Source organism: Centroberyx affinis, unplaced genomic scaffold, assembly GCF_046629955.1.
Source record: "Centroberyx affinis isolate AG114_WGS23_722 - 3 ecotype Tasmania unplaced genomic scaffold, CSIRO-AGI_Caff_v1 ptg000287l_1, whole genome shotgun sequence".
Lineage (NCBI taxonomy): Eukaryota > Metazoa > Chordata > Actinopteri > Beryciformes > Berycidae > Centroberyx > Centroberyx affinis.
This window is the reverse complement of record NW_027278966.1, coordinates 283,839-299,995: the sequence shown is the minus strand read 5'-3', so window position 1 is coordinate 299,995 and position 16,157 is coordinate 283,839. Positions and strand designations below refer to the sequence as shown.

The following is a 16,157-nucleotide window of genomic DNA, read 5'->3' as shown; positions in this document are numbered from 1 at the left end:
GAGTCAGTATTGAGAAATGTTGGGATATATGGTTGAATATAGATATGTTCCATTGAAGACATAAGGTTTATTTTGATCAAATTACACTCTGGAAGCATAATGGAATGGGTTTTTTTTTTACCAAAAGCAATCATGTTTTGAGTCTGTACCGGATTGGTTGAGGGCCGGAAGATAGGCAAGGTTTTGCTGTTAAGTCGATCTTTTTTTTAAATAGACGATCTTTGGTTTGACCTGAGCTGTGTCGTAACCATAGCGACCCCGTGCGGCAGTGGAGCGCTACAGCTACTTTGCATATCCTGTTTCTCTGACTCAGAGAGATGATGATGATGGCTAGTAGGAGAGGAGCCTAGCTAACCTGTGCTGCATAGATGCTCGGACTGCGGGACAAAACTAAAAGCAAGGTAGAGTCAAAAACACATGTCAAGACATTTTTGCTTAAGATATTCGGAAACTAGACTTGTTGAGTTAACTCGTCGCTTAGTTTAATGTTTACATGACGTTATCTACGCTATCCTGGCCACTACGCTGGCTACTAGCTAAACTGCTGCTAACCCATAAGCTTCCTCCTTGAGGTGTTCTTGCATGTTTCGAGTGCTTTATGTTTTTATGGATGTATACACAAGATTGATAAATGTCAGATTGACGCTTAAACTTAACTTTGCTTTATCTTTCTGTGTCAGCACTAATTCACACCCCGTCTAGCTTCTCTTGTAACTGAACACCTGCTAGACAGACAGCCAGCTGGCTCAGGGATATTATTCTCTTGACTCCTTGCTGTCGCAGGTGTCTGATCCCTGCTCTAACAACCATATTAGATTAGCTTTTTAGCGTTTAGCACCGGCATGCCTTTGTTTTAGCCCTGGCTCTACCTTGGTCCTCTCTCATAACCGCGTTATTACTAAGGGGGGGAACAGCTGTCAGGTCAGGTCTCACCCATGTATCCAATATCCAACAAATTTGTGGATAATTTCTACACAGTATTTTAAGTGGTTCTCAATGGGGGGTCCTGTTATTTTACTGTTATTTAACTCCCCAGAAGTTACCACAATGAGTGTCTGTATGAGTTTGACTGTTTTGATCATGTTTCACTCTGGGGTGATAACCACAATATCACCCCACCTACAGTAGACAGTCTTATCAAATGGGGATGCTCGGTCTTGTGTGTCTCTGTTTGGGGATCCTTGACATTAAAAAGTGTTGAGTTACTGATACAAATACAAGACCAGTAGGCTCATCCCCCGCCTATAACTTAACCAAAACCATCATTGACATCAGTCACCATTCAGTTTCAGATTCTTATATCATTTCTTAGGGCTGTGCGTTTATTCTAATGCATTCTTCATCTACCTAAAAACCATCTGTATGTTGTTTTATTCTGCAGAACAAAGCGAAAACTGATATCAAATGATGGACGGGTATGTGTGAATTCATTGTCAGCATGCTACCCTAACCTCACTGAGCAAGTTTCAGGCTTATCATTCACAATCTGTCTGTACTGATACATCACACACACACACACACACACACACACACACACATCTTATACTCATGCATATTGCTAATAATCACATTTGCTTCCATGTATATTTAAGTAGCTTTGTTCTCTTTTAGTATTACTTATTTGTTTATCTATCTAAATGTCTACTTATTTATTTATAGCCACTTATCATTTCCCATTTTTTAAAACTTCAATCTTATATATTTACTATCATCTGATTTTATGTCTTTTTGGAAAGCACTTTGAAAACTGTGCTTTTAGGTTAAACACACAGTTTATTGTCATTAGTATTGTTACTACAGTATGAAACACTCTTCGTAACCGAGTCAGTGTCACTGACTAAGCGCTGCCCTGGGCCCAGGTTTGCGGGGGACATGCTGAGCGGCGGCCGGGCTCTGCTGGGCGAGGACAGCTCGGTGATGGCCCGCATGCAGAAGAAGTTCTGGAAGACCAAGCAGGTTCTCATCAAAGCCACGGGCAAGAAGGAGGACGAGTATGTGGTGGCGTCGGACGCAGACCTGGACGCCAAGCTCGAGGTAGGGGAGGCTGGACGTTCTCCATTGAATGCAAGCGTTCTTTTAGTCTGTCTTTATTCAGACTTAAAGGGCCGTCTAGTAATCTCTGACCTTTGTGGACCTCTCTCGGTGATCAGTAGGAATTGCAGCAACATTGATAGAACTTGTCTCCACCTACACAAGTCTCTGGCACAGCATCCCCCATCCCCCTCCTCCCATCCCCTTGAATGCTGGCCTATAATTGACACAAAGTCAGATTTTCACAATAGAGATCAGTAAGCTGGCTGATTAGAGCAGAGATCCAACAAAAACAGTGAAGAGGTAATATATCCCCAATGAGAAATACTGTAATTAGTAAGACTGCTTTGTCATTTGCTTTTTTTGGTGTGAGAACAAAGCTTGTCAGCCTTCGCAGCTGAAAAGTCTTGTGGCGCTGGTCCCTAGCACTGTCCTTTATTGTTGAGCAGTTGGGGAGGGGAGTTTCTGAGGGCGAACTAATTGTTGAGACATTGGTATTGATCAACAATACTATTAGATAGTTACTGTAGATATATCATGGCCATATTGTGTTATTGGGCAGTAAAAATCTTATTGCCCCTTTTAATGTCCTGTAAGGGAACTGTTTTTTGCAGTCAGGGTTTACAATAGAAACACACACACATAATAAAAACACATGAGTTATACGCACAGGTTTCTGCGGTGCATTTTTGAGGCGCATGCTTCTAAAAATAAAATCATGCTCGCTAGAAAATTGGGAAAGGAGCAGCTGGAGATTCAAAGTAGTAATGGGGATTTTCAAATATTGTGCTCTTAAATTTCTTTCCTGTGCTCCTGTAGAGCATTGTAACAGTAGCAGTAACTAGTGTAAACTATAACATGTAGGTATTGATAACCACATTTCAAGTATGAGCATTTACTGTCAGCCTATGTAAGGGATTACGCCAGCTGGATAATGCACATATGAATGGAAATAAGGCTTTTCTAAATGTCAGCAGCATGTTGGCTCAAGGTTTCCTCCGTTGTTTGCGGCCAGTTTGTGCTGTCTAGGTGTAACAATTCCAATTATATATGGGAGTCTCATACTACACTGCAGCTTCGGTAATTATGTTGACAGGGTACAATATGTTCCTCTGCCTCTCGGTGAAGGCTCCCGTTTCCCACAGATGCTAGAAATGAGAATGGACAGTTTGGACCGGCTGAACCTCGTTGGCATTTAGTCGTGACGGGGCTGTCTCACCGTCCGGTCCTGCGAGACAAGGACGCGCTACAGTTTCACAGAGCTGCTAGGGACGGACTGAGAGGCCTTTGTTCGCTCTGGAACTGGAGAGCTTTACTCTGTCTTTCTGCTCACATTGTCCCTCGCTTCATCCCCGGGGAGACGGCAACGTGGAGAGTGAGAAAAGAGGGGGAAAGGGAAGAAGAGAAGGAAATACTAAGTGTGAGGCAGAAAGAGAGCCACTAAAAGATCCCAGTGGTGTTGTACATGTGACATTTAAAAGGAAAGAGCAGCTTAATCTCAACTCTGTATTTCTCTTGTTTTATTTTAAGAGCCAGGTGATTGCAGTCCCAGCAGCTCTGTCATTTTGCTTCGACTCCTTTATGAACTTTATCCTGAATTAGAGCCTCTCCGGAGCAGTAAAGCAGCAAAACCGCAAGAGCAGATTAGATTTAGACCCGCTGCTGGAGGGGAGCCTCACTGCTAACTTGATTTATAAGGGTTTTTATCACTGCAGCACCTCCATGCATTTTCAAACTTCATATCATCTGGATTTGCTTTGCTTGGTGTAACCTGTCAGTTACTTGAATGGGCTATTGGATAGGATTTTCCCCAGTATTTGTTCAAAAATTGACAACAATCAATTGAGGCGCTTTTAAATGACATCCAGGTAAACACCACAAGACGTGTAATTAGTCCGTTTAATGATGCGATTCTTATTATTATTATTGGAACTGTGCTGTGCTCTTCTCAGATTTCTTGGCACAGAAGAATTGACTTTACTGCTGTTGAATCATCTTATTTTTTTAAATGTCCCTTTCTTTCGTCAGTATCTTTCTCTGTCTCAGTGATGGAGGAACTTTGTTAGTTGATGACACAGAACACACACAACAAAACTGAATATGTGCTTCTGCATATATGTGTGTGTAAGTGCCGTGTTCAGGTGCATGGATGTTTATCTCTGTCTGCCTCCGCTTCTGTACCGGCATATGCTGTGACTCAGATAGAGCAGTTATTATTAGATATAAATGTGATCTTGCCCAATCAGCGAACATTGCTCATCTCTCCAAATCACATTTTAAAGTAACAGAGGGTTGTGCAGAAGCAGTGCACTGAACGCAACAAGAGATCTGTCAGGGTTTGGGCCAATCTCAGATGTTTGGCTACTGTTGAGGCAGTGAGTCTGGGTGAAGGTGGCGACTGTTTAGTCTGCAGTTAATCAGTAACTGTACATATGTTCAAATCACCTCCGCCTTGTGTTACTCTTTCCTCAGTCAAGTCTGACTACCTGCATGCAGCACTCTAGTCTTCTTCAAAAGTTAGGCCTAACAACAGTGGAAATACTCTTTTTTTCCCATTGGGATAAACAACTTCTGTGTTATTAAAACTCTGACAGGGCCTATAGGGCTTTGATAGGCAGGGTAAGAAACTGACTTTTTTGCACACCGTCAACAGTGGCTTCTGGTTTCCACAATTCACCACTTTCACTATTTTAGCCACCAAGTTGATTTACAAAAGAACTGTAGTTCTTTTACCGGCCAAATCCATGTTTTACCAGCCTTTAGATGGAGGCTGATGGTCAGTTCCCACCCTGGGCTGAGGTGATAATGTCACCAGTCAAGTGAATTTCACACAGGGATGTTAAGCTGTTGGTTGAAGACACTCTTAATGGCACATAGCAACCTTTCAGGAGCCAAAATGAGGCTAACGGCACACATTCAGGGGCCCTTGGCAAAGAACAGACGCTACACATTGAAAAGATACAAAGTAGGGCTGCATGTTTATGGCTAAAGGGATAATCTTGATAGTTTTGCTAGATATTGTGCTCACGATTATTAACCATAATTATTCTTGATGATGTGAGAAACACAATCATTTTGCTGCACTTTTTGGCATCATGTATCAGCATCTTGACTATTTCCAGCTAAATGTTTTAAATGAAATGCCTCAATATGGCCAATATGTCCTTATTCTAAGATAATTAATTGTTGAAGCTAAAATGACGATATACGATTACACACGATCAGTTGTGCAGTACCAATACAAAATGTACTGGATATTTCAGAATTTCCCCATGCTCAGGTGAGCTGTCAAGAGTTAAGAGAAACCTTTAACCTATTGAGTTGATTTCCATTAGCTCCTATTGTATGTCTAGGTCTGAAATTAAAAATCATCCCAGCAGAAAAGGCTCAGGAGAAAAGCAAATATTGAGTGTGACATTGAGCGGTCATTGTAATTCCACTGAAATTAAATGTCACATTGTTATCAGCTTGTGCGTTATACCTGAAGGTTATCGATGGAGACGACAGCAGTCAGAACGATTTGCATGGTCTGCCTCAGTACACACACACACACGCGCACGCACACACACACACACACACACACACGCACAGACACACAGTCACACACGCCTCTAAACTTACATGAATCATTGATCTTGCAATGTAGGTCTTGTGCACACACCCTTATGTCTGATGCGCTGTGGTCTCCCGTCCCAAGTGAAAACTCCTCTCTAAAACACACACACGCATACACACACACACACACACACAAATACAGCACACACACTGAGCCTAATGCCTTATACTCTGTTATCCCAGATGAGCAGCCGGCTCTAAAAGTCGAGCTGACCCTTTCATCCCTCAGTCTTCCCTTCCTATCAGACGGCAGCACTGGATTGGCCTCAACATCTCTGTTGCCAGGACACACATTATATTGAGGGGTGGGGGTGTGTGTGTTGGGGGAGGGGGGTGGGGGGGGCTGCAGATGGACTGATGTTTCTCTATCTGTTCTACCCTCCTCATTCAATCACTGTTGTTGTCTGCCAGATGGGAAGACAAGGGGCCGACTGCCAGACAGACAGCGAGAGAGAGAAATGTTTGTTCACTGATTCAGAATATGGAGCGCTGCCTCCACTGAGGCAGAAGGACAAACATTACAGTCTTCACGACTCATTTAATCTAGTATTGAGTCTTAAAATCCTTATTTTTGTTAAAACAAGTGAACAAGTCCACCGATGGGGTGAGATAATCCCACTTTTTTTCAATGTAAATCCACTTATTTAAAGAATTTTGTAGATACTAGCAGAGGGATCTGCCAAAAACACACAGTTCTACCCTCAAGATGACTCCTAAATGTAATAGTAACCTCATTTTGGAATGAATTAATGTTTTCTTGTTTGTGAAGCTCTGTCTGTGTCCCAGAGAAGTGCTGAGTGTTTTCTAACAGCCTGTCTGTCTCTGCAGTTCTTCCGCTCGGTTCAGTCCACATGCACGGAGCTGATGAAGGTGATCGAGAAGTACCAGCAGAGGATCACACGTAAGTGAGATTCAAAAACTAGACCTGCCACCATGATCTCGTCTCTTCACTGACTAACACAGGGGGGCGGCCGCTACTCGGTCGGACCCACGCAGGATGGGAGAGTTTAATGGAAAGTGTGTAAAATCACTCTCTCCTTGTAACACTTCCTTAGGTTATGGGAGGTCAGGTTTTTCCAGGGTCTCAGATGTTTCGGACACACGGCTAATCATTAATCCCAAATGGCAGACTCAGTTTTTCCTGCTTTTTGTGTTTCTGGTCATATTCCTGGTTTTTGAGATGACTTTTGTAAACTGGTTTAACCTTTTTGGCATTTATTCAGCCTCTAACATTAACAGGTTTAGGGTTGCTGACCAGGTGCCCTTGAATATCCCATTCATTGTAATGAGGAAATCAAACCTGAAACTACATCAGCACTCATACTGTTCATACTGAGATGTTTCAGAGCTTCTGAAGTGGTCTTCGCTCTGTTTTTTTTCCCCCCACTAATTCACTTTCTTTTGGGGTTGAGATGCTTTTTAGGCCCTTCGGGGTGTCCTTGTCTCTGGGTCTGTATTTCCCTTTTTTTCTTGCCTTTTTTAAAAAGTTTTATCGTGTGCGTACGTCCAACTTAAACTTCCACCTCTCTCTCTCCAGACCTGTCCCAGGAGGAGAACGAGCTGGGCCTGTTCCTGCGCTTCCAGGCCGAACACGACCGCACCAAGGCCGGCAACATGATGGACGCCACCAGCAAGGCCCTGTGTGCCTCCGCCAAGCAGAGGTCAGCTAGGCATCGTATGAACGCATAAAGCAACTGCATAAAATAAGCAAACCAAGGATTTTGTGCTGTAACGATGAATATACAACACATTTGATATTTTGCTATGCTATGAGATATTTCGTTCTCTTATATCTTTATCACACACACCTTGTCTCCCCCTGCAGGCTGGCGCTGTGCCCGCCGCTGCACCGCATGCAGCAGGAGGTGGAGACGTTCCGGCGGCGCGCCATCGCTGACACGCTGCTGACGGTGGGCCGCATGGAGAAGGCCCGCACCGAGTACCGAGGGGCCCTGCTGTGGATGAAGGACGTCTCCCAAGAACTGGACCCAGACACATACAAACAGCTGGAGAAGTTCCGCAAGGTAGGGGGACGCTGTGTGTGTGTGTGTGTGAGAGAGAGAGAGAGAGAGAGAGAGAAAATATACAATATACAAATATACAATGTACATTTTTCTCTCTGTTGCCAGGTCCAGGCCCAGGTCAGAGGGACGAAGGGCCAGTTTGAGAAGCTGAAGAACGATGTGTGTCAGAAGGTGGACATGCTGGGAGCCAGCCGCTGCAACATGCTCTCCCACTCCCTCTGCACTTACCAGGTACAGATGCAGTGTGTGTGCATGTGTGTAGAATAAGAAATAAATCTGCCAACATGAGATACAGCATCTACATTTGAAAAACGGACACCTACTTTTGCAAAATTCCTTTTCACTGAAAGGAAATCTATATCAGCCATGGTCTTGAATTCCTTGGATATATAAAAATTTCAGAAGATGCAATCATCTGTAATTTTTAAATATTTAACAATGAACATCAGATAATATTTTTTCCCCAAAACAGATATTTTGTTCTCTTATATATGTGGCATATGGGAGGAGGACATAGAATTACTATTTTTATTGCTTACTCTGCCAAATGTTGATTAATATGAGGGTGATGTGATGGGATGCTATGACAATTTAATTACTCTACCTCTACCTCTGGGAGAAATAACGATCTATCTGCTTGTTTGTTCTTTCCTGTCTCTCTGTCTCTCTTTCTTTCTTTCTTTCTTTCTTTCTTTCTTTCTTTACTGTCATGTCAGACCACTCTGCTGCAGTTCTGGGAGAAGACAGCCCATGCCATGTCAGGAATCCACGAGGCCTTCCAAGGACACGTACCCTACCAGTTCAACACTCTCAAGGTAATTAGACATGCGGAAGGTAGACAGGTAACTTTACTGACACTTGAAGAGACACTAGGTTGCCACACAGCGCATACAGTTGGTGTCATTTTTTAGTACCCAGCCCTTGTGGCTTGAAGTGTGTGGCTGCTAAGTGACTGACGTGTCAGTATAAATGTCTTTTATATCATATTTTACGGTGTGCTTCTCTCTCTCAGGACCTGCGGGACCCCCTGGAGCAGATAACAGAGATGCAGCAACAAGAAGACAAGAAGGAGAAGGCTCTACAGAGCAACACAGACAGGTGAGCATGCACACACACACACACAATCATGCCATACCATCTGTCTCCTTATGTATTAGTGCCACTACTCTCTTCTCTCTGCTTCTCATCATTAACACACACACACACACACACACACACACACACACTCCTGGTGTCACTCATTTCCCATCTCTGTATTTTCACGCCAGTCTCTCCTCTATCCTGTCTTGTCCTTTCTGTCTTGTATTGCACACAACCACCTCAGCTATGTCTTCATCAAACATGAGGCCAATGTCATGCCCATTTTCACTCACAAGTAAGTGTGTGTGGCAGGTTTTGCATGCGTGTGATCACTAGTGACCCACTAGGTAGTTCAAGGCTTTAGAACAGCGAACCTGTGAATTGCGTAGGTATTTCTGTAGGAGGCGAGTAGTGTGGCTCCAAATCAGATGGAGGCTACTGCATTGCTATAAATAGCAAAACTATGTCTCACCAATTATATAAGGCACTTTGTCATTTTCCCTTCCTCTCCCTCCCTCCTTCCTTCCCAGCCTGGTGTCCTTGGATGATGACAAGCCATCAGGAGGTGCCTCTGACGCCGGTATGTACCGCCCCCTGTAGGCTGAAACATGGGATCAGTGAGGATAAGGTGGGATGAAATATTAATGATCCCATGAGGAAATTAGGTCATTGCAGCAGCTAACAGTAATAGGATAAAGCAAAAAAAAAAGAAAAATCACAATAAAATAAATGTATTAAATATAACACGACTACCAGTTACAGAACTAAGACACATTAAAGGAATAGTTCACCCTAAATGAAAATGTGTCATTAACTACTGCCAGCATATGCTGCCATGCAACATAATCCAAGTGTTTTGTAGCCAAATGATTGCACTGTGGATCCAGAAGTCTAATATTTATCTTATTTTCTGCTGTATTTTCATCAGCAACATTACGTTGTTGTAGAAAGGGCCAACAGGTGTGCACCTGGTTGCAGCAACACCGTACAGCACTATGGTGGATCTGTGCTGACTGTTCGGTTTGAACTTCAGATAAAGGCTGGCGAATTTTAAACAGTCCTTTTTGAAACTGTTAAAAGATGGCCATCTTATTTTTAATAGTATGGGAGCACTATCCCATATATTTAGATAGCTGAAAATGTTTCTGCTATCAAGCTCCATTGTAGCTGTCCAAGCTGTCATCTGCAAAAGCTGCAGTACTGAAGTGTTTTGGGGTGGATTATTCCTTTAATGACACATTGCTCGTGTCAGTGCAAGAATCACGCTTTGTGCAGTTTTGGACGTGCACTTACATGGGTGTGGTTTCATTTGCAGGCCCCGCCCAGGGCAGTGACAGACAGAGCCAAACCAGTGACAACGGTAAGTGTGTGTGTGTGTGTGAGTGTGTGAGGAAGTGAGAGAGAGCCTCTAGATATTTGTTAATGAGTGTTTGCTGTCTTGCATAGCCAGTACTTGTGTAAATAGTTCAGATGTGTGCATATTGATTCCAGGTCATTGCTGACTGTAGATTGGCTGCCTGTTATTTTTACGATCCTCTGATCTCAGTGTAGTAAACCCATCATGTACTCTAGCCCTGCACGATATCTGTGGGTCATTGAGCTCGGGGGGCACCGACGACGACCTGATGCTCATGGCCTGTGACCTTGACCAGCCCCAGCCCCAGCCTCAGCCTCCTCCCCAGGCTGTGGACCCAGAGGAGACCTGGAGCTTCGGAAGCTTCCAGTCCAGCCTCTCGCAGCCGGCCGCCCCTGGTAACACAGGCTGTGTGTCTCGCTGTCGACGCTGTGGTTCTGCTCTCCTATTACCCTCTGCCTGCGATTTCTCCCTTCACGCTGACACACTGGCTCTCACCTTACCCATCTGACTTTCACTTGGATGTGTCTCTTCTCGGTTTTTACTCTTGATTCTGCCTTTTATTCTTTGGATTTGGGTTCAGTCTGGCTGGTGCAAAGATCTTTGTTTCCCTCAAGTGAACTTCTCTTCTGTCTCTTATGAAGAACAATCAAGCACCTACTTCACTTGGCAGTCTCACTTCTTTGACATTCTGGGCCGTATTTACTAAGCGTTTGTGGTAACCCTCCATCTCCGGGCCTCTGGCTCAGCTACAGAGGGGACTCCCAGTCTGCTGTTTCCCCTGTGCATTGTTAAAATCTCTTGTCATATACTGTATGTTTCACCTAACAGACATGCACACTCAGTACTTATGTATCGCCTCAGGTATTCTAATTGGAAATTTGCTACTGACTTTGCATAAGTAATCTTAATAAATCAGTCACGTTGCACTCGTTCAGTTGAGGAATGGTAGTAATCAGCACGGCTCTTAGTAAATACGGCCTTCTGTCTTATCTCTTTCGTCAGGGTCACAAGTTTGTTCTGTAGGTCAAACGTCTCGTTGTTTGGGTGTCATATCTCTGCTTAGGTTGCTATCTGTCACCAAAGTGTGCTTGGACTTAACTGTGTGTTCTGACCTTTTCAGAATCAACTGTTTTGCCACAAGATGTTTGCTTTTGAGTTTGCCTCTTCCTTTTTTTTCTAACACAGCACTCCTCCTCTCTCCCTCTCTCTATCTCTCTAGATGGGGACCTGCTCTCCGCCGGTCCGTCCCATCCCGCTGGGACCGGGCTGAAACCGGAGGAGGAGGACGGGGAGAGGGGCGACATAGCTTTCCTCAAAGACCTGCTCAGCCCGGGTCCCGGGGGAGCCGACGAGTTCAGCAGAGAGTGGCAGGATGCTTTCGGGCTGTTCGAACCCCCCAGCCTCCCTCCTGCGGCCACAGGGCCACAGGTGGCGGGTACCAGCGGAGGCCCCGGGGCAGCGGCCCGCCCCCCCTCCAACCCTCCCAGCCCCACTGGCTTCTTGCCCTCCCAGCTGCTGGATCACAGTCTGAGCTCCACAGGTCAGTCACACTGCCCTCTGCTGGTGGGATGACTTCATTGCAGCACGGTGGTGTCCCATTGTTTCCCCTCTGCATTAGATATTTGTAAAGAAGAATGGGGTAGAATGGGGGGAAGTCTGCATGATAGTTTAGTTGCTTGGATCAACTAATGGTTGATTGATTTAAACTGGTCTAAAATCTGTGCGGTGGTTAGCATTTATTAATTAGGGTTTGATTTCAAAACGCTATTGGAAAAAAAAATCCCTACCTAAAATCTTTCAGTCAGTATTTCAAAACACAGATGATTCTATTGTCAAAAACTCAACTCTTTTATAAGGGCAGATGTTAAGATGGCTCAAATTTTAATTAAGTAACCCATCATTTACTTTACCTTCATGTCTGCAATTCTTTTTGTAAGTGTAAACCCTATTTTCTTTTTTTGGTGGGGGATCAGATAATTTTTTCTTAATCTGTTCTGTTTCTTAGGCTGGTCCACCCCACCCATGTTCCAAGCCCCGCCCCTGCAGCCTCCCTCTGGCCAGACCCAATCAGCTCAGCCGGCTCCAAGTTCAACAGCCAATGGTAAGACAGATGCTGCCACACTGGAAGTCATAAATTCCCCCAAAACACATTTTTACAAACCTAAAGCTAAAGCTAACCTCATCGGTATTACTTCTTTACCTTGGTTGTGCTAATAACAAGCTGTACCTCTAGAGCTAGCAGGCCATGTTATTGAATCTGCTGTAATTGATTTGATGTGTGTGTGTGTGTGTGTGTGTGTGTGTGTGTAGCTGCTCCAGGTGGATCCAGAGACATGTCTGCCTGGTTCAATCTGTTTGCAGACCTGGACCCCCTCTCCAACCCCGACGCCATTGGACGCTCCGCGGACGAGCTGCTCAATGCCTGAAGCCGCGTGTGTGTGTGTGTGTGTGTGTGTGTGTGTATGTGTGTGTGCGTGTGCGTGTGCGTGTGTGCACAGCAGTGTATATTATCTTCACTGTGTGAACAGGAGGAAACAAAGGTGTGGATTTCTTTTCTTTTTTTTCTTTCAACTCCCAAGTAAATGAACACATGTAAACACGGATGCACACGCACACACACACCTGCATTTCTGTCACCCTGGGAAATGTGCACACATCCGCACACACAAACCCTCACACACACACACACACACACATTTACGCACACACACACACACATGTATTTGCATTACACTGGAAGACGACCTGCATATATTTTACACTGGAAGATGAATTGAAAACACTGGAAAACAGTGATTGTGGAACACTACTCCTCAGCGGCTCAGACTTGCTCTCTGTAGCATTGGAAATGACTGTTAACACAACTAGCGGAGCTCATATTTGCATATGCACACAGCGAAAACCCTATGAGGCGTCGTATATCTTAACATCACAAAATATTACCTTTCGCAAATTAGTTATTCAGGCTTATGTCGAGCAGAGAGAGTGTTTGGGTGGCCTGTTTGTTTTGGACTGTGGTTTGTGTGTTGCGTGCGTTTCTGTATTTTATTCCTGTTTGTTTGGGCGTGTGTGTGTTTGCCGTGTCTGACTGTATACACATTGCAAGGGACCTGGGACCTATAAAACTTCTCTATTTACTCCTCAATATTGTTTAAATGCTATATATTGTAACACATGATTGTCACCTATGAATGAAGAGCGTGTATATCGGACAGATGTAGGATGTAAGATGGGACCCCCCCTTATAAACGGGGTGTATTTGCACACAAAAAGACAACAAACGGCAGCAGTGGAAGGATTTGGCTGAAGCACAAGCTGCACCAGGACCGACCCTGGATCTCAAAGTCTCCACCACTTTAATAAATAATGTGATACTTTATCGATCCATGTAGGGAAACTTTTCTCGCTCTCCACGGCTGAAAGATGCATTCAAAAGCCAACGTTGAACTGTGAGATGTCTAATCTCTGGAGAAAACCGACAGGAGCCTGAGCTGGAGTTGCATTACAGGCACAGCGGAAGTTTCAACACTGTCCCAGTTCCGGCTTTTGCCTCTCACCGTTTATCCTTCCACCTTGGAGGTGTAAAATCATCCCAGTTTCCAATTACCTTGAACGCAGCGTCAGGGTAAAAACAGGATGTTTGAAATTGTCTTCAGTATCTCACTTCACAAGCAGAAGTCCATGAGGCCAAGGAAAATGTGAAGGATGAAGTTTTTTTTGTGTGTGTTTTCTTTTGAGGGAAATGGTAAAAGAGTGTGAATGCAAGGACTTGATTGGTTGTTTCCCCTTCCCTAATGTGATTTTTTCATTAACCTACGCTGCATCAAAATATAATGTTTATTTTCAAACTATCAATATCACTGTTGGAGCATCTATTTTTGTTGCGCAGTAAACTGGGAAGACGTTAAGACCAAAATAACACTGTAAAACTCTTATTCATGTCTATTTTTAGGTCTGACAGGGATGTAGTGTATTTTTCAGAATGTACAGATGGATTTTGGAAATATTGATGGTATTGTATCATGAGAAATATATTGACTCTGGAGAACTGTGTTACCATGCAGCATATTCCTGACTTACAGTTAATGCTATAATAGATTTTACAATGGATTTTTGGGAAAGAAACCTATTACTGAGAATTACGGGCCTGACCTCATTGAATGTTTACCTGGTCCTGTTTTTTTTTTTTTATTTCAATTGGGCTACTGACCAGTTGCAAAATGGAGATGCAGATATTGATCTTGTTTTTGTCTCTTCAACAAGTATGTGTCTATATACTGTCTGTTTCCAACATGCGTCTTATCTTATTCTAAGGTAAACTTTGAATAGATTGATGTGCTTTTGCGTGCACACATGATTCTGGGTCAGGTCCTGTTGGGGGTAAACTTTATATTCATCCCACCATTTTGATCACAGCTATCTCTCTATATATGACTGAACAATTATCCTTGTACACATGAATCAACACAATATTCTGCATATCACCACGGAAACTGACCTCATACAGATAAGGTGTATGTAGGTGTAGATAAGAGCTTACCTGCACATGTACCAACCCAACACTGGTGTGTATGTAATTGCACTCAAAGTGATCATAGTGTATCATGGGGTGTTTTTTTTTTTTTTTTGGAAAACCCTGCCTTGGATCATGGCTGCGTCAGATAATGTGGAAAAACACTATTTTATACAGTGTGTATATTAGTATCTCTGCTTTTGGGGGGGAAATCCACCCCTACTTGTACTTTCTTTCTCTTTATTATGTTTTGTTGTGACACGTGGACTCAGTAACATTTTATTCTGCTGACAAGATGATTGTTGATGCCAGAGTCAGTAGGTTGGAGATGCTGTGGGATGATCTTTCATTTGTCCCTCGTCTTTGAGAAGGAAAACCTGGAAGGAACTTTACTGATGTGTGAAAGCCAGTTGTATTTGTGTTATTCTACACTTAACTCTTTCTTTACACGCTAAGAAAAGGAATGTATTTCTCAAATCAGTCACAAATGCTTTATTTAATTCAACTATGCCTTTTATTTCACTCGAGGGATTTAACGTCAAAGGATGAAAACTTGGCAGTTCAGTTTTCCAATAAACTGGACAAGCAAACAAATAGTCTTGAGTCATGTTAAGAGGATTCGAGGGGCTTCATTCCAAAAAGCTGTTTATCCACTTTGAAAAATGTTGGTACCTGAAATTCATCAGTCAGTATTTCAAAAACATATAATTCTGTCCTTTAAAACATAACTGTTTTGTAAGCAGAGGTTTAAAATGGACTCTTAGCTTTAATAGTAACCCGTAATGTGCTTTGCTTTCATGCAAGCAATCATTTTGTGAGGTTAGTCGTCATTCGTTTCAACAAGTGGATATTTCATTTTGGAACAAAACTCTTAATTTCTTCACCAATTAAAAAGGGTTGTTACACTTTTTGTCTTAAAATAATTTGAACAGATTGTATCCTGGTTGTTGCTTCTGCCAATTCAGGTCACTATACATCAAACCACATCCTTACTTCTCTCTACTTCTAGTCTGCTACAAGTTTATAATCAATCAATAATATAATTTCCATTTTGAGAAGCTACATAGATAGCAGCCGTTGGTTTGCTCTCTTAAAATAGTATAGACTTGTTAGTGTGCACTGAGAAGTTAGTACATTTTGGTACTGTTGTACCCTATTCACTACAACCTGAGATGGACAATGTAATCTATTTTTGTATTAGTTTAAAATCCTTTCAAGACCCAATTACACTTCCTCCTGAAACAAGCCCGATAAATAAGAAATACATTATTATCATTGTTATTATTCACAATAATGAGACATGTAGTAATTCACAGTACTCAGAGGAGGGGGGTGTATATGGTACAATTTTTGACTCATTCAAATACATATCTTTGTCAGCCGATAATACAAACACAGTGTGCCTCCATATTTACAAACCCAGTACATTCCTGTTCCACTGTAGCAGGCACAGTCAAGTAGTAATGACACATATACAGTAGGATGGGCCTGAGCATGGAGAGACTGCTGTCAACCCAGAAACTGCACTGCAGCCAAT

General features: G+C 43.1%; 1 protein-coding gene across 1 annotated transcript; it reads left to right on the top strand.

Annotated features, from left to right (window-relative positions):
* Positions 1 to 312: 312 nt before the first annotated feature.
* On the top strand, positions 313 to 15,446 carry ical1 (islet cell autoantigen 1-like). The gene is made up of 15 exons (XM_071514601.1): positions 313 to 401; positions 1,382 to 1,415; positions 1,860 to 2,034; positions 6,475 to 6,547; positions 7,184 to 7,307; positions 7,472 to 7,670; positions 7,776 to 7,901; positions 8,387 to 8,485; positions 8,683 to 8,768; positions 9,281 to 9,330; positions 10,066 to 10,110; positions 10,323 to 10,502; positions 11,327 to 11,647; positions 12,113 to 12,208; positions 12,418 to 15,446. The coding sequence occupies exons 2-15, from the start codon at positions 1,405 to 1,407 to the stop codon at positions 12,531 to 12,533; spliced, it is 1,701 nt and encodes a 566-aa protein (XP_071370702.1). The 5' UTR covers positions 313 to 401; positions 1,382 to 1,404; the 3' UTR covers positions 12,534 to 15,446.
* The last annotated feature ends 711 nt before the right edge of the window (positions 15,447 to 16,157 follow it).

Excerpts from the sequence above, each read along its gene's own strand:
- ical1 (XM_071514601.1), top strand. Across the intron at positions 2,035-6,474 it reads ACCTGGACGCCAAGCTCGAG|TTCTTCCGCTCGGTTCAGTC; the intron begins GTAGGGGAGGCT and ends CTGTCTCTGCAG. Across the intron at positions 10,111-10,322 it reads GAGCCAAACCAGTGACAACG|CCCTGCACGATATCTGTGGG; the intron begins GTAAGTGTGTGT and ends CATGTACTCTAG.